The sequence below is a fragment of the Desmodus rotundus genome, chromosome 1 (assembly GCF_022682495.2).
Source record: "Desmodus rotundus isolate HL8 chromosome 1, HLdesRot8A.1, whole genome shotgun sequence".
In the NCBI taxonomy this organism is placed as follows: domain Eukaryota; kingdom Metazoa; phylum Chordata; class Mammalia; order Chiroptera; family Phyllostomidae; genus Desmodus; species Desmodus rotundus.
Genome location: NC_071387.1, coordinates 125,474,276 through 125,498,582, shown reverse-complemented (window position 1 = coordinate 125,498,582; position 24,307 = coordinate 125,474,276). Strand labels below are relative to the sequence as shown.

Here is a 24,307-nt window from a genome sequence, read left to right as displayed (position 1 = left end):
CTAAACATGGAACTGCCTTCTGGCCCAGTGATTCCACTTCTGGGAATATATCCTAAGAATCCCAAAACACCAATTTGAAAGAACATATGCATCCCTATGTTCATTGCAGCAATATTTACAATTGCCAAGATATGGAAGCAACCCAAGTCCATCAATAGATGAATAGATAAAAAAGTTGTGGTACATTTACACAATGGAATACTATGAAGCAGTATGGAAGAAGGAACTCTTACCTTTTATGACACCATGGTTAAACCTGGAGACTATTACGCTAAGTGAAATGAGCCAGTCAGTGAAAGACAAATACCATATGATCTCACTTATATGTTGAATCTAAGGAACAAAATAAACTAACAAATAGAATCAGAGACACAGAAAACATGGAACAGACTGACAGCTGTAAGAGGGGAGGGAGGAAGGAACTGACTGAAAGCAGGGGAAGGGGTTAGCCAAAGAACACATATGCATGACCCACGGATGTGGACAATGGTGTGGGGATTGCCTGAGGGACTGGGGGTGGGACTTGGTGGAGAGGGACTAAGGGAGAAAAACTGGGACAACTATAATAGCATAAACAAAATATTTTTTAAAAAAAATATTCATCCATCAAGAGCTTCAAATTACATGAAGTAAAAATTAATAGAACTATAGGACAAACAGAAAATCCAAAATTCTATTAAAAGATAAATGGTATTTTAATTTTTTAAGATAAAATAATTTTTAAAAAGCCTTTTACAAATAATAAAACACTAGGCAAATATACATTATTGTTTACATACAAATTAAGGGAAAGATACACTTCAGAGTCTGAAGGGGAAGTTATCAAACTCATGATAGATTATATAGGCTTTGGCATCAGACAAGATCTGGGTTCAAATACAGCTCTGCCATTAATGGGTAAATTTCTTTATCACCCTAAGCCTCAATTTTCTAATTTAAAAAATTGAGAGGTTAATAAACCTCTTACAAAGCATTATCCTTGATAAATATTAATACCTCAATAAATGTGAGCTCTGATTATAACAACTTTAGCAACAGTATGTGACAACCAAATTTTTAAGATGAGTACCAGTATTCTTATACCACAGATGTCATTCCTATAAATGCAAAGAAACAACTCTTCTAAAAACACAGTATTAAAGAAATACGAAAAAAAGTTGTTTTATTTCAATGATAGCATTGCTTCTTAAAGATAGCAGAGTAAATAAGCAAAGACAAAAAAAGATCCATTGTGAGAAATGACTAAAGACAGAAATGAATGGAGGTTTGACTAAATTTTGACATAATGCAAAATAACTATTCTGTGAATACTAATAAGGAAAACTGTAAAGGTTTATTTTTCAGAATATTTTAAAGGAATCTTGTATTTCAGAATGAAAGCTGAAAGCTTGTTTTGTTTCATTTCTGCCTGCACAGAGAAGTCACTGGAATTCGCATACTCACACACAAACACAGAAAACTTAAGAAAAACAGCTACCTATTGACTGACTTGTACATTGTATGTGAGTGGGGGGATTTTCTGTGTGTGAATAAATTAATTCTTAATTTATTTTTTAAAAATTGTACCATTAAGTTAAACTAAATGCTAAATAAAGAGACTCTGAAATTAGTGCTTCCTAAATCCTCACATCTTCCAAAAATGCATACAGATCAACAAGAACAAAAGAAACTACACAGATCCTAAACCTGCAAAATAACTAGAAAATAGCGAACACCGAAAACTGCAAATTCTTATAAACAGAAGAACAAATACCAATGGCCAGCACAGCCATGCTCTGAACACCCTAACAAAGCTACTGTAGCAAGTGGCAGGGAGCTGGGAAGGGAGTACAAAAGCAGAACATGGAAGAGAGAAGAGAAAAAGAAAGAAAAATCATTTCTAGACAGAGAAATCTTTGTCTAGATTTCTTTGTTTTTAAGAAATCTTCAAACTATCAAACTTACCCACAAAATACATATAGGTAAGTAATCTTCATCTGTACAAAGCTACTGTAAGACTAAAAGAGAAAATAAACTAAAACATTATAACAAATGAACTTTCCCCAAACCAAAAAACTACCAAACAGAAGAAAACTCTAACACTCAAGCATTTGAAAATATAAAACAAAATCCTTGAATCTGAAATTAAAAAACTAAGACTACAAATGGATAACAACATTAAGAAATGAGTTAAGAGATGATTAAACTCAAAAAAGAAATGTAACAAAATATCAGAAATGAAGACTAATTATAAGGCAAAGATATTCAAATAAAAATTTACTAAGAGGTGGAGGAAAAGAACCAAGAGAATGGAAATCAAGAAAGAAGTTAAAAAGGAAAAGTGGTTGAAAGGACAGAAAAAGATCCAAAAGAGAAAAATAAAACAATGAATAAGAACTAATATTTAAAATCATAATCCTAGAAAACTTTTTGAAAATACAAGAAAATCTGAATATACGCAGAGCACCCCAACTACATGGGAAAAGTGACCTGGCATGATCAACACTGAGACCTATTCTAGTAGAATGATTAGATTTTAAATATAAAACATATGTAATCTAAGGGCCTCTGGTAAGAGAGAGGATCTACACAGCATTTTAGGTCAGTAAGCCCCATCTTTCCTACCAAACCCTTCTGTATATCATTCCCTAATACGTATCCCCTCTGAATGCCTCCAGCACTTGCTCTACAATTCAAGGCCTGTATTTTCAGCATTTGTTACTTGGAACAGGTGCCCTAGCTACTCGGGTATCCACATCCTGAGTGTCCTTTAGCTCCTTGGCAAGAGATCACATTTTTTCTACTTGTTTGTATCTCCTACAGCACATATCGTATTTCAAAACCCCAAAAATTCTCTAAAATTTATGCGAAGTTTTATGCAAAATGTTTTTTGAAGAAATAGTATGTAGCTTTCATCATATTCCGGATGACCATATGATACAAAATGGTAATCCCTGTCAAACAATGACTGCTCATTAAATATACACAAATATTTGTTAACAATATTCATCATGTAGCCAAAGAGTCAGCTCTGCTAAAAGCTAATAAAAAGCTCTATTTGTCTGAAAAAGTAAAGAAAAATTTCTCTACTACTGTGTGTAGAAATTCAAGCCTTGGAAACTATTCAGTTTTCCTTATCTATAGCAAATACATTTTATTATTTTCAATAACCCAAGAATAATAAAAGAACATTGGTGGATGTTCTGCACCATGAAGCGTTTTCTGTTCTTTAGTACCCTAAAAATTTTGATTTTACTATGAAGCTTTAATTAAACATAAATACAGGATTATTAAGAAATTCCTAAGAAACAGAAATTGGAAAAACATTTAAAAGCAAAAACTAATCTAAATTGTATTAGATTTCTAAAATCTAATACAATTTTAGAAATTGTATTTTTCTAAAATTAATTGGAGAAAAATACAATTAATGTGTACCAACCTTAATTCTTTCTGGCTCATGAAACTATATTTCTATTTGCCAGCAAACGTAAGTCCTGCAGAAGTTCTCAAGGCAAGCATATCAAAATAAGCATTTAAAAAAGTAGGTTTTTAAATACTCTGCTATCACTACATGTCCACTCACAGCGTAACCAGAGCTTTACATACTCTATTCTGTCTCTGCATAGTCTTACTGATTACTTTAGGAAAGAATCTTCAGGTATCTAAAAAACAAAGTTGTTTTTCTCATCTTTATGGCTACCTTTTGTTTCTTAAGTAAGTCTCTACATACAGAATTTGTTAACTGACAGGGCATTTTATATCCACCATCAGAAAACAAATTGTATCAAACAAAAAAGATTAAATCACCCACCCGTTCTAAGATGCTTTTATTTTGCCTATCTGCTAAAGTTAGCATAATATAATCTGATTCCAGCAGTAAAGCCTAGTCTTTTTTCCCAATAGAGGAAAGGATGACTAAAATTTACCTTTGTATTCTTTTCTATCCTGCTCTCTAAAGCTTTCATAAAATTCTTCACTACTGAATATGACAGCCTCCCTAAGGCACGCAGTTCATCACCAAGAAAGCATAACGCCTTTTGAACCAACTAATGAAAAACCATTTTATATTGTCTTTTGATACCTAATGGAGAAAAAAATGATAAATAAAAATTCAGAAAGAATGAATTGACCACAAAAGTTTTTTTATTATGTTGAAGGACACAGGCACTACTTTTGGCCTCACAATATTATAGGGTGTCAAGAGTTCTTAATTAAACAGTGTCAGAAGTCAGGTGGTTTTATCACTTTTTCAAAATATAATCTTACCTGATTAAGTGAGGTGGTGTCTCTAACTACGGCATCGGGATGTCTTTTAGGTATGGCTACAGCTTCCTGAAATAAAAAAACATTGTGTGTTAAATACCAACAAGTAATATTTATTCTCTTTACCCAAACTAGTATTTGATAAGCAACCATGTTTTAAAATAATAAAATCTGCAAGCTGAATAACATATTTTTTAAAAAATATTTTATGTTCAGGAGATCATGTTTAAAGTTTCATAACAGCTAGCTTCATCTACACTATGGTTTCCCTGTTTAATGAACGAAATTATATAATGAGATCCATTCTCTAGGCCACAAAGGAGAAAAAGGTAAAGACTCTTTTCCAAATGCAAAAGATGATGATAGCTATAAAAATTAGACGAACAATTCACATCTAAATTGACTTAATCTTTAAATGCTCATTAAAAGAGTACAGATCTCTTTGCACTTATAGCCTATTTGGAGTTGGTTGAACTTCTTGGATATGTAGACTGTTTTTCATGAAAGTCATTTCCCTTCAATTGTTTTTTCTGCTTTCTTCTCTCTCTCCTCTCATTCTGGTCCTCCCGCTGATGGTATCCCATTTTTCTCTAAGGCTCTTCATTCTTTTTTTTTTCCTTCACCTTTTCTCTGTCCTTCAGACAGCTATTGATAAAGATGGAATAGACAGATCTTCAAGCTTTTGGATTCTTTCCTTTGCCAGTGCAAATCTACGGTTGAGCCCCTCCAGTAAATTCTTCATTTCAGTTATTGTCCTTTGAGCTCCTGAACTTCTGTTTGGTTCTTTTTTATAGTTTCTATTTATTGATTTTCTCTAGTTGATGAGTCACTCTCAACATACTTCCCTTTACTTCTTTAAGCTTGGTTTCCTTCAGTTCTTTGAACACATTAATAGCTGCTCTGAAGTCTCTGTCTATTATAAAGTCCACTCAAAGGTAGTTCCTGCACCAGTTTGGTTTTGTTAATCTTGCCTGTGGGGTCACACTATCCTGTTTCTTTCATGTCCTATAATTTTCTGCTGATAACCAGACATTTTAGATAATATACTGTAGTAAATGTGGATACTAATTACCCTTCCGTTCTAGGCCTGCTGTTATTATTTATTAATGACTTGGCTAACCTGTTTTAGTGAAGTCTATTTCTCCCACGGTATGCAGCCTCTGATGTTGCTCCTCAAAGGGTGCAGCCTTCGGCAAACTGCACTCTGGATGACAGTGATTTCGGCAGGGCTCTCTGTGACTGTCTCTCCCTAATGTGTTAAACTGTCTGCCTCTTTGGTATCATACCCAGATGACAGGCTCCAATAACTGCCAGATGATTGCTCTATTATTTTAAACAATGCCTTAGGCATAAATTGCTCCAAGATCTGATCCAATTAAAGTCAGACCTCTTGTCAGTCAAGATGACAGCATAGGTAAATGTGGTATTTGCACCCTCCCACAACCACATCAAAATTACAACTAAGCTACAGAACAACCATCATTCAAATACCCTGAAATCTAACTGAATGGAAGTCCTACAATTAGGGATTTAAAGGAGGAGCCACACAGAGACTGGTAGGACGTGTGGAGACACAGTACAGCTGATCTCACACCTATGTGTGGCAGATAAAAATTGGGAGGGGTATCTCAACTGTAGAGGTCCCTCCTGAGAAGCAAAGGGTCCCAGCCCCACACCAGGCCCTCAGGCCCAGGGTTCCAGTACCATGAAGAGAAGTCCCTATAACATATGGCTATAAAAACCAGTGGGGATTGAGGCTGAGAGAGAAGAAGGGCTGCTAAGCGCCTGGCATTCCTCTTAAAGGATCAGTGCATGGAATTGCTTGGACTCAGTCTTTCTGAGCTCCAGCACTGGGGCAATAGCTGCAAACACACAAGAGACATACAAGGAGGAACTGAATTGTCTGTTGTCACGGCTAGAACTTGAGGGGCATGCTGGCAGAGGCCATTGCTCCTTTTCTGAGACCAACCCCCTACAGAGCCAGCAAGGGAGCATCATATCTGGGTCTCCATCAACCCGGTTCACACCTTGTGCCACACCCTGGTGATTCCCTGAGACAACCCCCAACCAACTGTGGGCCCCCCCAAGCTATTTCCAATGTTTTTTTTCCATTTGAATAGCCTATCTTGGCTCATGCTTCAGACTGTCCTAAAATCTCTCAAACAAGCAGCATCTGGCCACAGCAGGCCCCATTCCTCTCACTAAGTGGTCCCAGGCCGGGCATGAGCATCAGCCAGCCTTGGTTCACAGCTTAGCCTTGTCTGGGCATCTCCAAGCCCAGCACAAGTAGCAACCATCTGCAGATCACTTTGTGGCTCTAGGCAGAACACAGGTGGCAGCTGACCTGGACCTGTACCTACCAGGAGGCCCCAGAGCCAGCATACTTGTTGAATAGCTTCAGATCATGTCACAGCACTACCCAACCACCTCCACAAGTGACACACTCAAGGAGAGGACTCAGTGAACAACAGAGTCCCACTGAAGTAAGTCCTGCTTTATTGGGGGGCCCCTGAACAGCTGACCCTCCATGGTATTGGTGATCACAGGTGCAGCTGCAATGATCCTTGCAGATGATCGTTCTGCAGGTAAATCCCTCCCATTGTGTTAACAGCAATCAAGGCTCAAGTGCAACAGGAGAGTGTACACAGCCCACAGGGCAGGGCACACCTGGAGTGCCCACTTAGGTGACTGGGGAGGGTGTGCCACTGGACCCTATAGAACACCTATGACACAAAGCTATTCTACCAAGCCCAGGGGACATAGTAGCTCCACCTAATACACAGAAACAAACACAGAGAGGCTACCAAAATGACAAGACAAAGAGACATGTCTCAAATGAAAGAACAGGACAAAACTCCAGCAAAAGACAAACAAAATGGAGAAAAGCAATCTACTAGATAAAGAGTTCAAAACAGTGGTTGTAAGAATGCTCAGTGAACTTAATGAGAACCTCAACAGCGTAAAGGGACATGGGAACCATAAAAAAAAAAAGTTCAAAATGAAGGATACACTAACTGAAGTTAAGAATGATTTACAGAGAAACTACAGTAGAATAGATGAAGCTGAGAATAAATTCAGCAATGTGGAATATAAGGAAGCAAAAAACACCTAATGTGAACAGTAGAAAGAAAAAAGAATCCAAAAACATGAGGATAGTGTAAGGAGCCTCTGGGACAACTTCCAGCACACCAACATTCACATCATGGGGGTGCCAGAAGGATAAGAGAGAAAGCAAGAGACTGGAAACCTATTTGAAAAATGAGTGACAGAAAACTTCCCTAACCTGGAGAAGAAAATAGACATATAAGTCCAGGAAGCACAGAGAGTCCCAAACAAGGCAAACCCAAAGAAGCCCACACCAAGACACATTGTAATTAAAATGCCAAAGGTTAAAGACAAAGAGAAAACCTTAAAAGCCGTTAGAGAAAAGCAGTTGGTTACCTACAAGAGTGCTCTCACAAGATTTTCAGCTGATTTTTCAATGTGGTTTTTGCACCCTCCCACAACCACATCAAAATTACAACTAAGCTACAGAACAACCATCATTCAAATACCCTGAAATCTAACTGAACGGAAGTCCTACTCAGAAGGCCAGAAAGTAGTGGCAAGAAATATTCAAAGTGATGAAAAGCAAGAACCTACAACCAAGATTAATTACTCAACCTAGCAAAGCTATCATTTAGAATCGAAGAACATATAAAGAGCTTCCCAGACAAGAAAAAGCTAAAGGAGTTCATCACTACCTAACCAGTACCTGAATGTTAAAGGGTTTCTTTAAGAAGGAAAAAATAAGATCACTATGAACAATAAAATGGCAGTATCTACCAACATAAATGTCAACAATTAAATCTAAAAAACAAAATTAAACAAACAAGCAGAACAGAAACAGACTCATAGATGCAGAGAACAATTTAACGATTGACAGATGGAAGGGAAGCTGGGGAGATGGGTGAAAAGGGAGAAGGGATTAAGAAGTACCTAAAGCTGTCACAGAACAGTTGTGGGGATATAAAGTATAACATGGGGAATATAGTCAATAATAGTCTAATAACTGTCTACGTATGGTGTCAGATGGGTGTGAGATTTATCAGGATGATCACTTAGTAAGTTGTATAATGTCTAATCACTGAAGTGTACACCTACACTAACGTAATACTGTATATCAACTTATATTGAAAAATAAAAATATTATAAATAAATAAATAATAAAGTCAGGACTCTCTACAGGGGTGGTTAGTCTTTGAGGCTAGTCTTAGAGATGTGTTAGGATCCCATGAGGTCTCCACTTAGCTGTCTCATTCTATGGCTCTCTGTAGTAAACTTCGAGTTAGGCCAGTTTAACTTACTGGTCTCATGGAGCTACCAGGCTCTTCTTGATTATCACTAAAGTAACCTTATTTCTGAAGACATCCTTACTTTGAACTTCCAAATACTCTGTTCCAAAATGAGTCAGTTTCCTTGGGAAAAGCTTCAGAGCTCTCATTATTACAGTTAGCCTTGCCCCTTGGGCAAAAACTCCGCACCACTGCAGCAGAGATGAAGGCAGAGGTGTTGGCCCACCTTTCTCCAATTAATATCCTCACTCTAAAAGCAGGATGCTGGACAGGAGTAGTAACTTCTGGTCTTTCAGCTCACCTCTGTCAGCATGGAGCCCCCACTCTATGAGCAAGCTGGGGCAAGAAAGACTAGGGCCCAGTATTCCCAGCCTACCATGGGTAGGACAGAGTTTCTGCCCTACAAGGGGTGGCTGGTCAAAGAAACACAAAACACAGCCACTTTTACCCAGTATGGAGCTTCTGCATCACTAGTGACATGCTCCTCCAGGGAAGGCAGCATGGCCCTATTCTGGGAGCTAAGAGCAGAGGGATCCTGTATTCTCAGCTGCACATGCCTGAAGTGAAGCTTCTATCATGCTGAACCAGGGGAAGAGGAAGGAAGGAGAGAGTTATGGCTCAAATGCCACAGATTCTCACTGCTCTAACCAAGACACAAACGTTGAGTAGATATTTCTTCATTTGCTAATTCCCTTAGAACAATTCCCAGAAACTTTAAACTTCCTTTTTTTTATATATAATTTTTACCAGTTATGATTGTTTCACTGGTGAAAGGGTTCAAGGAACTCCTCACACCATGATTCCAGAAGCTGTCTCTCAATACTGTTTTAATAATGCCTTATTTATTCCAGAAGAATATTTATTACCGTATAATCTTACTACCTCAAATAAATTAGATGTAAAGGCCAGGCTAAATTTGTGTCAAATCCAAGTTCTAAAATATTTTTAGGAAAAATATGTTTTTAAATACAATTTGAGAACTGAAGAATAACTAGAATTGTCTTACACAAGTGAAATGCTTCCATCATTTAATGAATGAAGATTTTAATTTCTACAAGAATCTCTTTGTACATGTTAGGCTTTTCTAAAGACTTCCAGGTGCTGCAAAGTTTGTGTAAGAAAGTAAAAATATACCCATAATATCTCAAGTATATCACTTACCTCAGACTTTGCTATATATAACATGTTATATATTAAAATATGCCAACATAAACAGCATTTCAAGTCCAAGGAACATATTCTGATTCACAGAACTGAGCCTCCACTGTATGAAATTACATATATGGTAAAGTGGTAAATCTGAAATATAGATAAGGACCCTTAACTGCACATTTATTTTGCTTATAAAGCCATAGCCTACCTTGACTTTGTCCGAAGTCCGTTTTCCACCAACACCTCCAGAGCCAACAACAAATAAAGAGAACTGATTATAACATATAAGTTCCTTTCCAGAATAAGAATGGACTGAAAAGTAAATGAAAAAAATTTTAAGTTATCAAAAGATGTAACTAGATAACCAATCAGCAATTCCTTTAAAAGTTTTGAAAACAAAATGCAATTACTAAAAGGTTTTGTAATTTAAAGATGCTTGAGTTTGGATTACAGTGCATTCATTTTAATTCACTCAGTCCCAGCTGCCGGAAGGCAGACAGAAGATGTTCACAAACCCTTTCTTGACTATGAAATAGCAGCTTCTCTCACCTATTTTTAAACCTCCCAAATTTTAATATTTCAATTCTCTCCATCTCAAACATTTCAAAGGATCCCACTATAAATTCAGGTAACCTCACATTCAAACTTTCAGTCTGCCAAAGCACTCAAAGAGAGCCTGGAATGTAAAACAGGAAAGAAGTGAAAACGAAAGGATAAGCTTCGGGAGGGCGGGAACAGGGCTGGTTTGCTCATCATCATATTCCCAACAATTAGAATAGCTGGGACAAAAAGACACCTAAAAAATATGTATTAAATTAATTAATCAATGGATAAATGACAAGTGAGCAAGTTAGTGGACAGGTAAGCAAGTAGTAAATGAATGTAAGACGGCTGCTCTTTCTACTAACTTCCTAGTGAGAGTTTGATTATTATCTGTATCTCCAGCTCTAGAAAACTAGGAACATGAATTTGAACTGCATGATAGGAAATATCCAATTATAACAAAAAATAAGGGAAGTCATAGAAATTTGTATTTAAAATAAAATTTTTGTCTTTATTACCTAAGAAACTGTGTATCTACCTTCATCTATGCTTTATCTACAAATTCTAATACATTATTACACATTGCCAAGCTACAGTTAAATAAAAGGATTAGGTCAAGAGAAAACAGTAAAAGTTAAAGCTAAGGTTACTGCCGAAGTTTTGTTTTGTGGTGTATTACTTTTAGCAGGATAGTGAGAAGGCTAAAAGAAAACTGGGAGAGCTACAGCCGAATACTGTCCAACATTTGGAACGACAAGAAAATATGAAAATCTAGAAAAGAAGAGAAGGGGAACAAGATAAAAAGAGAGGAAAAGGAGAGATAACCAACATATGATGAAATACTATTAGTTAACAAAAACATGTAGCAGAATATTTAAGAGCATCAAAAGTGTTCTCAATATATTATTAAGTAAAAATAAGGCCGGTTCCAAAACAGCATCTACAGTATAACCTCCTATGTATTCAGAACAAAAATGGTAACATCTATATTCCAAACATCAGACAATATCAAACTTTCCACTGCCATTATTTCTAAAATTTTTGACAATATCTATTTCTTTTGTTCTTAAACTTTAAAAAATTAATTTAAGAAACATATCGATAGCTCAGATTTAATTAATAGTATGTCAACATTTATTAAACTGTTATATCTTTTTTTCCACTGCAAATATAATGTGGCTATGGTGTTTAAACCATATTATGAGTTCAATAGGCCTAAATGATTCAGGGGTCAAATATGTTCCAAGTTCCAAAGAGCTAACATAGAAAAGTATATTTACAATGCTGCTTAATTATCAACTGAGGGCTATCTACGTATCCCTTCCTGTCAAAAACATACTCCAGCAAGTATAATTCTCCTCTATGTTCTTCAAACCAGCCACATTTCTTCTGTGCTTTGGTTATATTGTCTCAAATTGCCTGAAATGTCCCATTGTCCCTACCCCATACCCTAATCTAATACTGCTTCCCCTCCTCCCTTATTTTCTAAAAGTTTATAAATTTTAGATCGCTTATCTTGCTTTCCCACAAACTGACAAATACAAACTTACTAATCACTTCTATGGTGAATTATTATGTTACATACAAAGCCTATGAGTTTAACAATATTGTTGTAAGAACTAGAAATGAGTTACCATCCACAAGAATTACTAAACCGGATCCTTTATCTAGGATATCAGCAACAACGGCTTCACATTTTAATTTTCCTAAAATGAAAAGTAAAATAAATAAATAAATAAATAAATAGACTGTTTTAAAGACCCTAAGTAAATGAATAGGCTGTGTTAAAAACCATAAGTTATGTTAAGACATGAGATAATTTAACATAATTTCCACTGGAAGTTCAGCACAACTAAAAAGTATGGTTTGAAATAATTTTCAATCAGAATACCTGAGTCACTAAATTTGAAACATCAATAATTCTGATAAATTAGATTTTAAGAAATAAGTTTTCAATCATCTAACAAACATTTATTAAGCATACAACTCATACCATTTACCCCATTCCTTCTCAAATCTCTACTGGATTCAATGAGACATTGTTTCTCTCTAATCATTGGGTATTTTTATGGCCTCTTCTTTCCATCATTTAACTGGTGATGTCTTGATGGATCTTCATTGTCTGGGAGTGAACTCATCTTTTTCTCAAACACGCTTTTCTCTTTTGTTCCGTATATGAATGAATGGTACTATCCATATAACAGCCCAAGCCAGAAACTTGAGCACCACCACTGAGTTCTGAAGTAAGTTAGATTTTACTAAAAACCTTTACTTCATCCTTAAGTCTATGAAGAGCCATCTGTGGTTTTTAATAAGAAGTGACAGACACATTTGCATTTTGGAAATATTCTGGCCGCAGTGTGGTGAATAGACCTAGTGGGAACAAGAATGGAGGCAGAAAGAACACTTAGAAAGTGAGAGGTGATGGTGGACTAAACAAAGAAGTAGAAGTGGAGGTGGACAGAAATAGCAGGATTCAGATGTACTGAAGAGAATCAAGGAACTCGGTAACTGTCTGGATGTGAAAGATGGTAAATCAGAAGCCAAAGATGACATCCACATTGGCCACGTTCACCTCCTAAACAGCTTCTGACCCACCCGCTTCTTTCCATCTCGCCACTACCGCCTTAATGCGAGCTACTGTCATTCACTGGGACTACCGCGACAGGCTGAAGCAGGGCCTGCACGTCCACTCTGCTCTGTACGTGTCTGAGGCAATTTTCCCCAAAGTCAAATCTGACAGTGGAATTAATTAACTGCCCTGCCCAACGCCACCACCACTACACCTCTCCCCACCACGTCCCACGGCTCTTGTGATAAAGATAAAACTCCCTAACATGATCTATGTGATACTATTTCCCGCCACCACTGCCAGGCTCTCCAGCCACGAGGCCTTCCTCTTCTCCTCCTTATCCATGCTTCTTGTATACTGAGGCCTTTATACAAGCCCTTGGCTCTGTCTGGAATGTTCTTTCCTTCCTTCTTTGCCTGTGTATCAAGCTGAAATCTTTCTTTTAAATCTCTCTTCAAGTCAGTTCCTCACATGTAGTTCAATTACACAGCTACACAATCTGTGTGGCTACACTGCTCACCAACAAGGCTGTATGCTCCATGGGACTGGAGGACGGAGTTGTTTCTCTACCCCATTTATTCACAGCCCTAGCAGAATACCTAGAACTTATTATTAGCAAGCCATCGAAAAACACTTGACGAATGGTGATGATATCCCCAGATGATAAATTCCATGGCCAATCAAACATCAGGCCTACTTTCTAAATATCTCTGCAATTCCTTCACCTGCACCCATCCTCATGCCAACAACCCTATCCCATCAACCATGGTCTCTTACTTAGATTATTACTAGAGTCTCTTACAAAATCTCCTTCCCTCTATCTCATTTGTTTATACTCCAAGCAGAACTGATGTTTTTTAAAATCCACATCTGATCATATAGTTCTCTCCTGCTTATAGTCCGTCAGTGGCTATCTTCTGTCTTTAAATAAATCCAGACTTCTTCACCTGACTTTCAAGGCTTTGCAAGACCATTTTTACCTCTCTGCTCTCACATCTTGCTTCCCTCCCCAACCTGTCTTTAAGGAAGCTGTAACTATTTTCAGTTCCCCTAACAGTCAATGCTTCTTCTCAGTTCTAAAACTTTGCACAGAGTATTCCCATTGCATGAAATATTTTTCAATCTCCTCTGAACATGGGTAACTCCTAATTTCAGATCTCAATTTAAATTTCATTTCTACCAAGAAGCCTTCTTCAACCCCACAAGTTGCGTTCCAGGTTTTCCTGTGTGCTCCTGTAACAAACGTACCCGTATCCCATTACAATGCGTTACATAATGCCGCTCACTGCCCACTGTCTCTACACATCATTAGACAAGTTCTAAACTCTGTAAAAGTAAAGGTAATGTCTTTTTCATGGTTACATTACCAACCCTTAGTGGAATGCCTGGCACCAAATAGGCACTGGTATTTAATAAATATTCAGTGAGTGAATAAATAATTAACAGGCAATTGTTTTCTTCCTCTACTTTCCTATAATTTACAAATTCTCTATAATGAGAACATGTTATTTTATAATTTTATTAAAATCTACTTAAACATGAGTACTTCAGGAGAAAATGGTTAAATCTACCCTAACAATCAAAAGCACATATCCAGAGGTTCTATTTGAGAAATTTGGGATAATTATATTTGCATAATGCTTAACTATTCACAGCACATTTACATATACTGATATTTGATAGTCACACATTCCTGTCAGAGATTGGTAACATAATCAATCTCATTTTCCAGATGAAATAAAGTATTGTTTTGCCCTAATAATAGAAATCCTCTCAAGAAAGTAGTGAATCAAAAAAAGAAAGACATCAAGTAGAAACATAATAAAGATCAAGCATCTGACCCTGGAAAATCTAGAAACCAATAGCCTGGACTAGTACATGTGCTCGTTCACGATGGAAAGTAAAGTGCCCCTATTCAGTTCCTTGCACTCCATCCAATTATGTTTATATTTTTACCACAAGGAGCGGTAAGTCAACATATGGTAGATAGCATCGCTGTAGCTAACAAATGAGTTAGGAAGAGAGACAGAGATGCTGACACCAGTCTCCTGATGCTTGAGTTCCTACGTCTCACCAACTTGTGTGTTTTATGAAGATGTTATAAATATTGGTCAAACCTTGGTTTTCTGCAGGTTTTTAACGAGGCTCTAGACTATAAGTATCTTGAATTTTCAGTATTTATATTTACTAGACAGTAAACTTTAAAACTACTTAAAGAAAATGCACAGGAGCTTCTGATGAAAAGTAATCATGAGAACATAACTTGAGGCTAAAGAAGTACAAGAAACTAAGAAAAGTATTTTCCATTCCTATTGAAAGCACCTTTTTGTTGCAATCATTTTTTAATGTATTTCTAATCTCTCTTCATATTTAAAATCTCTAGTGGCAGAAACCTATCTTACACATTTCTTCCCTTCTTATACCACTGTTTCCCAAATGAACACATTAGGCTGGACGCATAAAAAACATACAGGAAGCTTCCCAGCCCCACCATCGCCACCATCATACCACACAGACGTGACACACACACATGTACATAGAACATCCAGGGCTGGGACGTGGACTCCATCCATTACCACTTATTTCAAGTAACGGGTACTGTAACAAATGTAGTACAGGTGACTTTGATATGCAGCCAGATCACAAAATCATCTAAAACCAAATACTGTGCTTTACACGTGGCGGGTACCCAGCAGGGAGGGGCACGGCCTCAGATGGAAAGAGCTGTGTGCACCCTATGCTGTAACACTAACGCTGAACTTAAGCTACTCAGCCTTAAGCAGTAAGAATCTCACAATCCTTTTAGTAAAATAAGAATACTGAAGAAAAAAATAAAGTAGGACTCTAGCTATTTGCCAACCTCTACATTATATAGTGTGAAATGACATTTTTTTGTATTGTACCAACTTAAATGGTCAGTATGTAATGAGACAATATTCTGACATCAAAGTAGCAAAACAAAACAAATACATCAAATTATAGTGAAAGAATAAAATGATAAGCTTTACTGAACAAGATATTATTAAGAAAAATAAAACTGATGAAAGATACAAAAATTCTGTATCTTTTAACATAGCTTGTTTTATGAAGATCAGCACCAACATAAATACCTGAGAAAAGAATACCGTATTAACAGGACTCATAACTGATTACACACAATCACTAAGTTTAGAACATACGCACAAAAATGCTCCTTTCTGTTGTTACAACATACTCAGTTAACTGTTAGATTGTGAAGTAACTTACTAAATAAGACTATTAAAAGACAAAGTTTAAGATAACCAAAACAAGTGCTAGTTAATAATCAACCTTCTCTAATGGCTGACAAGCACATAAATAACTTGTGACGTGGTTTAATCTGGTCACTGTATGCCAATGTAACACACTGACACAGCTGGAAGGTGAGTCAGAAAATAAAATTATGGTGTGATTACAGAATCAGTGTATCAAGAACTCACCTGCTCTGGGAAGTGGTTTATATAACTCCAAGTACTGCTCCCCATGCAGAACCTATGTCAGGATAAGCAAAATTTTATCAGCAGACTTTCTTTTTCCACAGGTTCTGCCTAAGGATATTGCTAATCAAAACTGACATTTCACTGTCCACATGCTCACATCACTACTTTCCCCAAATTATCTGTCTCACTTTGGCTTCTACTTCTTAATCACATGATTCAGAAATAATCAGTCCCCCAATCTAAAAACTGTCTTTTGGAGCAGAGACCACACCTTACATTTGTGTTCTTTTTTGACATTCATAAATCCTTACTGACTGATAATTATGAATTATTTGCAAAACTAAGCTGTACTTTCAGTACTTATCACTATACCTGGAACATACTGGGTGTCCAATAAATATCTGTTGAATGAAAATGAACAGGTTCTGGCCCAGATGGAGGCATAGGTAGAAGAAACCCTTCACTTCCTTGCACAACCAAAAGGAAGATACCAACCAACCTAAAATCAATAAACAACCAAAAGCGCCATAAAATCAAACTACATGGAACTCCAACAACCAAGGAATTAAAGAAAAACTCAACCAGAATAACCTGACCAGTAAGGCAGCGAACCTCGTGGGCCAGCTCAGAAAAACCATGGCCAAGCAGCAGACCGTGGGGGCGTGGCTGGGTGACAAGCTGGGCAGGCTGCATGGGAAGGGATGACTTAAGGGGAAAACTGAGACTCAGAGCTGACTGTGGGCTACGGCTGGGGTTGCTGTGGTGGGAGATACTCCCAGCCTCACACAAGAGTTGAAAAGTATGCCAGAGGCACGCAGGTGAGCTGTACTGTTCCCTCTCTGGCCCTGCCCCCACAGGCAGCGCTGCAATGCAGCAAAGAGGGTCACCCCACCCAGGTGAATGCCTAAGGCCCTGCCCCCTTACAAAATATCAGCTGCACCTAGACAAAGAAATGTGGCCCAAATGAAAGAACAGAGCATAACCTCAAACCTAAGCGATGAGGAGTTTGCCAACCTATCTGGTGGAGAATTTAAAGCCCTGGTAATCAAAATGCTCACAGATCTGATTGAGCTTGGTCAAAAAATGAAAAAACAAATGAAGGATACCCAAAGTGAAATAAAGCAAAATATTCAGGGAACCAACAGTGACAGGAAGGAAACCAGGACTCAAAGCAACGATTTGGAACAAAAGAAAGATATAAACATTCATCCAGAAGAAAAGGAAAAAACAAGAATCCAAAAAAATGAAGAGAGACTTAGGAACCTCTGGGACAACTTAAAACGTTCCAATATCCAAATTATAGGTGTGCCAGAAGGAGAACAACAACAGCAAGAAATTGAAAAGTTACTTGAACAAATAATGAAGGAAAACTTCCCCAATCTGGCAAAGGAAAGAGACTTCCAGGAAGTCCAGGAAGCCCCGAGAGTCCCAAAGAAGTTGGACCCAAAGAGGAACACACCAAGGCACATCATCATTAAGTTACCCAAGATAAAGACAAAGAGAGAATCCTAAAAGAAGCAAGAGGAAAGGAGACAGTTACCTACAAAGGAGTGCCCCATAAAGTTAGCAGCTGATTTCTCAAAAGAAACCTTACAGGCAAGAAGGGACTAAAAAGAAGTATTCAAAGTCATGAACGGCAAGGACCTACATCCAAAATGACTCTATCCAGCAAAGCTATCATTTAAAATGGAAGGGCAGATAAAGTGCTTCCCAGATAAGGTCAAGTTAAAGGAGTTCATCATCACCAAGCCATTATTATATGAAACATTAAAGGGACTTATCTAAGAAAAAGAAGATTAAAAATATGAACACTAAAATAACAACAAACTCACAACTATCAACAAATGAACCTAAAAGGAAAGAAAAACAACGAAAACAAAAACTAAGCAAACCACCAGAACAGGAACAGGGTCAGAGAAATGGACATCACACGGAGGGGTTTCAGTGAGGAGGGGGGAGGGAGGAATGGTGGGGGAAAGGTACAGGGAAGAAGAAGTATAATTAGTAGACATAAAATAGGGGCAGATAAAAAATGGTATGGGAAACAGAAGACTCAAAGAACATATATGTACAACCCATATATGGACATGAACTAAGGGGGGAGGGAATGCTGGAGGGTTGGGAGGCAGGGTGGAGGGGGGATAAAGGGAGGAAAATTGGAAAAACTGTAATAGCATAATCAATAAAAAAAACAAAGAAAATGAACAAATTGGCCACGGATACCAAATACACACAACTCAACCAAAACACAAACATAAACCTTCATAACTATGTTCAAAATAAAAGCATTTCAATTCCAATATTTTCTTAGTATAATATCTTATAAATTATCTACAAAGAGCAGATACTAAGGATGCTGTGTAACTTCACAGCTACTTAACATCAATGTATTGAAGCAAGGATACACATATGTAGGAAAACCAAAGGACAGGATAAACAAAACCTGACCCACACATCCAAATGACCACACTCTCCTGCCATGGGACAGCTTAATTCCCAGTCTTCCTCTGAACCCAGAAGGGAACAAAAAGCTGTGGGAGGCTGGCAGTAACGGGACGACAAATGAAGGACTGCCTCACTGAATCGTATGGCCTGGAAACTCAAGGTTGGGAAGATGGGATTCAAACTCCAAGATAGCTATTGTTCCTAGCCACAGATTTGGAACGCCATTTGTGGTTTTGAACCCCTTTCAACTCTGAGGGACAAGTCTGAAATATTGGCTTTGTTTGCTCTTACATTACGCAAACAGAAGAACTGTACGCAGCAACTACCATGGGAGAGTAACTAAAACAACGAGCTGCTCGGCACTCATTTCTCGCTTCCCTCCCAACTTCATGAAATACTCTAGTAAGTTCTCATAAGTTCAGAGCAGCAAGGGGCTACAGGAAACCCCAGTAAACGGGTTCTCCAATAAATCAGCTGCAGAAAGTGTCTCACAGCTCTATGATTCACCAATTAGCACTGGGCTCATAATCTAAACCTTACTCCAAGAAATAAAATAAACCCCACCTCAAAAGCCTTCTTTTAGTTGTGCACTCCTTCCTTCTTGAAACGACTCACTCACTTTGCTTCCCGAACACCATACTCTCCTGATATTCCTCATAACTCACACCTCACCAGCCATTCCTTCTAAGTCTCTCTTGCCAATTTCTCATCTCGTCAACCACTAAACACTGCAGGAACCCTAAACACAGATCTTCTCTACTTATACTCACACCTTAGGTGATTTCATCTAGTCTCATGTCTTTAAATATCACTTAAAGGTTACAAACCCCAATTAGACCTTACCCCCAAACCCTGGACTCATAAATTCAACTACCTCCTTTTACATCTCCACCTGCATGTTTAACAGCCATCTCAAATCTGTCCAAAAACAATTCCTAACTATCCCCACCTTAAAATAACTGGACATATCTATTTTATTACAAATATTGTCATATGTAACTACCGTACATATTAAATATGTTGCATATTATTGTAAATAATATAGAGATGCATACAGGGTGGGCAAAAGTAGGTTTACAGTTGTGAATACACAAAAGTTTATTCTTGTATTATTTATTATTATATTATTTTCCATAAAAACTGTAAACCTACTTTTACCCACCTTGTATATATCATCTCAAAAACCTTTAGTCCAAAAACCTTTATCCTTGACTCTTTTTTCTTTCCCCCGATATTCAGCTTTTTGCTTGAGTTAATATAGGAGGCTAGTAACTGGTTTCCTTGCTTCCATGCTTGGCTCCTATATAATTTCTTCTCCACACAGTAGCAAAAAAGAGCCTGTGAGTGAACACAGGCAGCTCATATATCCCTCCTCAGTTCAAAGTGCTACTGATGGTCCCACTCATTTATCAGAATATGAACTGAAATCCTTACAAGTCTACAAGGCCCTCTTCTACCAGAGCCCCTTGCTCACTCTACAGCTATACTGATCCCCTTGCTGTTCCAAAAACAAGCCAAATATGCACCTGCCACGGGGCCTTTTACACTTGTTCTGTCTGCCTCCAGTACTCTTCCACTGGATAATTAATTCCCTGGCTTGCTCTTGCACCGATATCATCAGGAAAGGGTTATCATATCCATTTTATAGAGAAGAAAACAAGCTTAGAGAAGTTATTTACCCTTGGTGAAACAGTAAGAAGATGGCAGAGGGAGGATTAATGACCTTATGCCAGGGTTGTGGGACTAAACAGGGTTGTTTTCTTCTTTTTGTTTGTATTTTGAATTCTCTTCTTTTTTATTCTTAAAAAGAAAAGTCAAAAGATATGCTAACTTCTTATCCTGAATCAACCATTATAAACTATTTTATTAATACACACAATCATATAACCACACATAGGATGTGATATGTATCAATAATAGTTATTATGAATATACCTTTGCTAAGTTGATTGAAAGTCCAGGAATCTCTGCTAATTCTCCACCCATTATAGATTTCTGAGCTATAACAACTCCAAAGGTAGGCAAACAGGAGAAGTCGGGATTTCCCTCATAAATAAATTTCAAATCCTTTGGTTCTTTGATTGATGCTCCCACTCCAAGTGCATACATAATAACTTCCAGTTCCGTGTAAGCAGAAGAAAATGAAGAAAATTTATGGCCAATAGCTCCACCCTATGGGACAATTGGAGGAAATAATTTTTTACTCATCTTGGTCAAATCTTTAAATTTTTAATGTTTCAAAACTATTCATTACATACATACCTAGTTTTGCTTTTAAAAAAATGTGACTAGAATATCATTTTAGTGAATTTCATGGAGTATTATAATTGTTTCATTATATTTGACTTTTTAATAGAAATCAATTAGATTATATATGAAAAAAACTGCATTTACAGCTAAGTAATATTTTTATCACTTGCTTCTTGCTAACAGATAGCATGTCTCATTTTAACTTTCCTGCTTCCTGATTCTGATGCTGGATTAACTACTACTAGCTACTCAAAAATAAAAATAAAACAAATAAATAAATAAACAAATTTGTTATAAATTACAATATCTATTATATAAAAATTTACTATAAACAGAGGAGCAAAACACTGCTTAATGCTTATAAGTTAGACTGCCTCATAATGGTTGTAGTTAAAATGAGATTTTATCTGAAGTTATTTCCCAGGATTGTCCTTTATCTAACTGGATATTGTATTTTTCTATTCAGTGATGATATATGTAGCAATTTTGTGAAGCATACATTAGGTTATGAAAGAATGATGTCCAATTTATAATCACTTTCATTCTAAAGCAGGAGTCACCAAACAATGGTTGAGAATTAAAAATGGTTTTCACATATTTAAAGAGTGGTTAAAAAAAGAGAATCAAGAGTATGTGACAGAAACAGTATGTGGTCCAGGAACCCTAAAACATTTATTACCTGGCCCTTTAATGAAGAAGTTTGCTAACTGCAAGTCTAAAGTAAAATCACTCTTATAAACTGATCATATTCTCAGGGTTAAAATTATATGGTTAATTATATGTGTGTCACTGTGTGTCCTGAGTCACAGAATACCGAAACTGAATGTATTAAAATGATTTACTTATTATTATTTATGCACTAAACATTTTCTGAAGGATAAATAAAAAGGTGGTAAATTGGCAAACTTCCCATGAGATAACCACAATTCTGTTAGAATTTCTGACACTGTGGGATACTTTTTACTTGCAGCCATTATGAAATATTTCCAAAACACATTCTATCAATGCTTTCCCTTAAAAAACATGACTCAGAAGATGCTCTAAAATAAATTAGCCTTTACTAAAAATAGTGACTAAAGTCGCATTAGTGGTGATTCTCAAAAAACAAAAAAAAGACACTTGTCTAATTATACTGAAGGAAAGAAAGTAAAGGTTACATTTTTTAGTCTTGTGTTCATTCAAATTCTATAAATATTTGTACACATATTATGAAAAGGTTGGGGGTCACTTATCTTTCCTATTTAACAACAGATCAATAGCTTGGAAAACAATCTCTTTGTATTAAAGTAAAGATCTTCAGAGAAGGCACAGCCACTTACAAATCCGGTTTTGGTTGTCGACGCCGCCGCATGGCTGGTATGATTTGTTGACACTCTTCCATCTGAAGCTACTTTACTTAGAACTTCAATTATACTGGAAGTTGACTCTAAAACAACAACAACAATGTGACCAAGAAAATGTGCTAGATCAGCGATTTTCAACCTTTTTCATTTCATGGAACCATAAAACTATAAAATTCTGCAGCACACCAAAAAATGTATTTTTTGCCGATCTGATAAAAAAATAGGTATAATTGTGAGTCATTCACACTGGATTGCTATTGTTGTGTTGGATGTTGTCATTTTTTTTATTTGACAAACTAAGGGAAAAGAGGTCCGCGCCCCTGACAAATAGTCAGGCACTGCATGGTTTAAAAATTCTTGCAGCACACCAGCTGAAAATCGCTGTGCTAGATAATTATTCCTGTAACATCCAGCAAGCCCGATGCAGACTCTTGACTGGCACTCATGAACTGAATGTATGATGTGAGGCTATTACAGGAAAAAATTATGAAAGTCTTTGAAATAGGCCACAGATAACTGGGTGTTTTTAATGGAAAACAAGACATTGTCCAACATACTCTTTCCGGCTTATGACTGTTAGCTTTGCAATGAGCTTTGAGCAATTTTACAACTCTGTAAAGAGGGACCCTTGTCCATACACATGCAATTTCTGTTTGGTGGAGGGATAACTAATTTCCCTTCTCTCCCCACCACCCTCCCTTCTCCAGGATGAAATAGTGCCAAGGTTACCCCCTAGGTCTCTGTATAGGTAGTAGATCTGAAGATAGTACTAAAAGTCCTTCCAGAGAAAACCATCCTTATGACCAGTGATTCCAGCCAGGCTCTGGGACCTTTCTAACAACCTTAAAGATACGAGTCTTCTTCTAAACTCGGAGAAAAACTACAACCAAACTACAGAATGTGAGGTGACTGGGCTATCTGCCACTCCTGGGGATACCAGTAGAGAAGCTTCTTCCTTCTAATCCTTCCCTTACCTCCCCATTCAGACTGCTTACCCTGGGGGATTGGGGGGCAGTGGCTGTTTAACTGAAAGTCACCTTGACACAGGCTGAAAGCACTGCACTCAGAGAGAAACAACCTGAGTGAACTCTTGGCTCAAACACTGAGAAAGTTTGGACAAGTTATTTAGTTTTTTCCAGGATTTAGTTCATCATCTATAAAATGAGAAATGGAGTAAGTACATGCTCTACAAAGTCTCAATTGTATTAAAAAGCTGATATTTTCAATAGTACTTCAAATACTAGACATATCTTGTCATTTATAATTACACAATTCATTTAGTTAGCTTCTTCTTTATATTAGTCTAATACTTTTAAGGAAATAAATTGGAACTTTGACATCAGAGGAAAGTCTTTAATATATTTCTTCCTTTTTCCTTTCATTCATTTTCATTGATAGGCAACTGATATTGATAGACTAAATTAATCTCAAATATCAAAATATCAAAATACAGAACACAGAAAATGCTACCATTAATGACAGAACAATGATGTTATCATCTGATTGAGAAAAAGCATAATAAAATTTTAGTGCATGTACCAGCAGGCGGCAAAGTGTCATTCAGGGGAAAAAATAGTCATTTTTTGGATATATTCTCCTATCACGCATTAAATATAAAATTACTAAGAGGAAAAAATGAGTTTTCTGTTCATGACCTTTCCCAGAAAGGTCCTTTAAATTTTATATATTATGTGCATATGTGAATTATGCTAGAAAAAATAATGTGACTTTGATTGGTTATTTACTCCTGTGGCACATCATAGATGCCTCAATAATGCAAGGTAACAAGCATTTATAAAAACCCTTTCTATTAGTTCTGCATTATGCTAACACCAAATACAGAAGAAGTACGTGCAAGATAGTCTCTGATTCCAAAGAAACTACATGATTATGAAATGAAAGCCATTACGATTGGACAATCAAGTGGAAGAGTTCAGCTAAGAGAGAGATCGATGTAGCCCAGAATAT

The 24,307-nt window shown here is 36.9% G+C and overlaps 1 protein-coding gene across 1 annotated transcript in view; it reads right to left on the bottom strand.

Moving 5' to 3' along the window:
• Positions 1-24,307, bottom strand: part of HSD17B4 (hydroxysteroid 17-beta dehydrogenase 4) — an 82,627-nt gene that overhangs the window by 23,174 nt on the left and 35,146 nt on the right. The window contains exons 12-17 of the mRNA XM_024571702.4: positions 22,316-22,422; positions 20,682-20,918; positions 16,302-16,353; positions 11,906-11,977; positions 9,937-10,040; positions 4,246-4,311 (exon numbers count right to left, since the gene is read on the bottom strand). Of these exons, the coding sequence (XP_024427470.2) occupies positions 4,246-4,311; positions 9,937-10,040; positions 11,906-11,977; positions 16,302-16,353; positions 20,682-20,918; positions 22,316-22,422 (638 nt within the window). The remainder of the gene's footprint in view (positions 1-4,245; positions 4,312-9,936; positions 10,041-11,905; positions 11,978-16,301; positions 16,354-20,681; positions 20,919-22,315; positions 22,423-24,307) is intronic.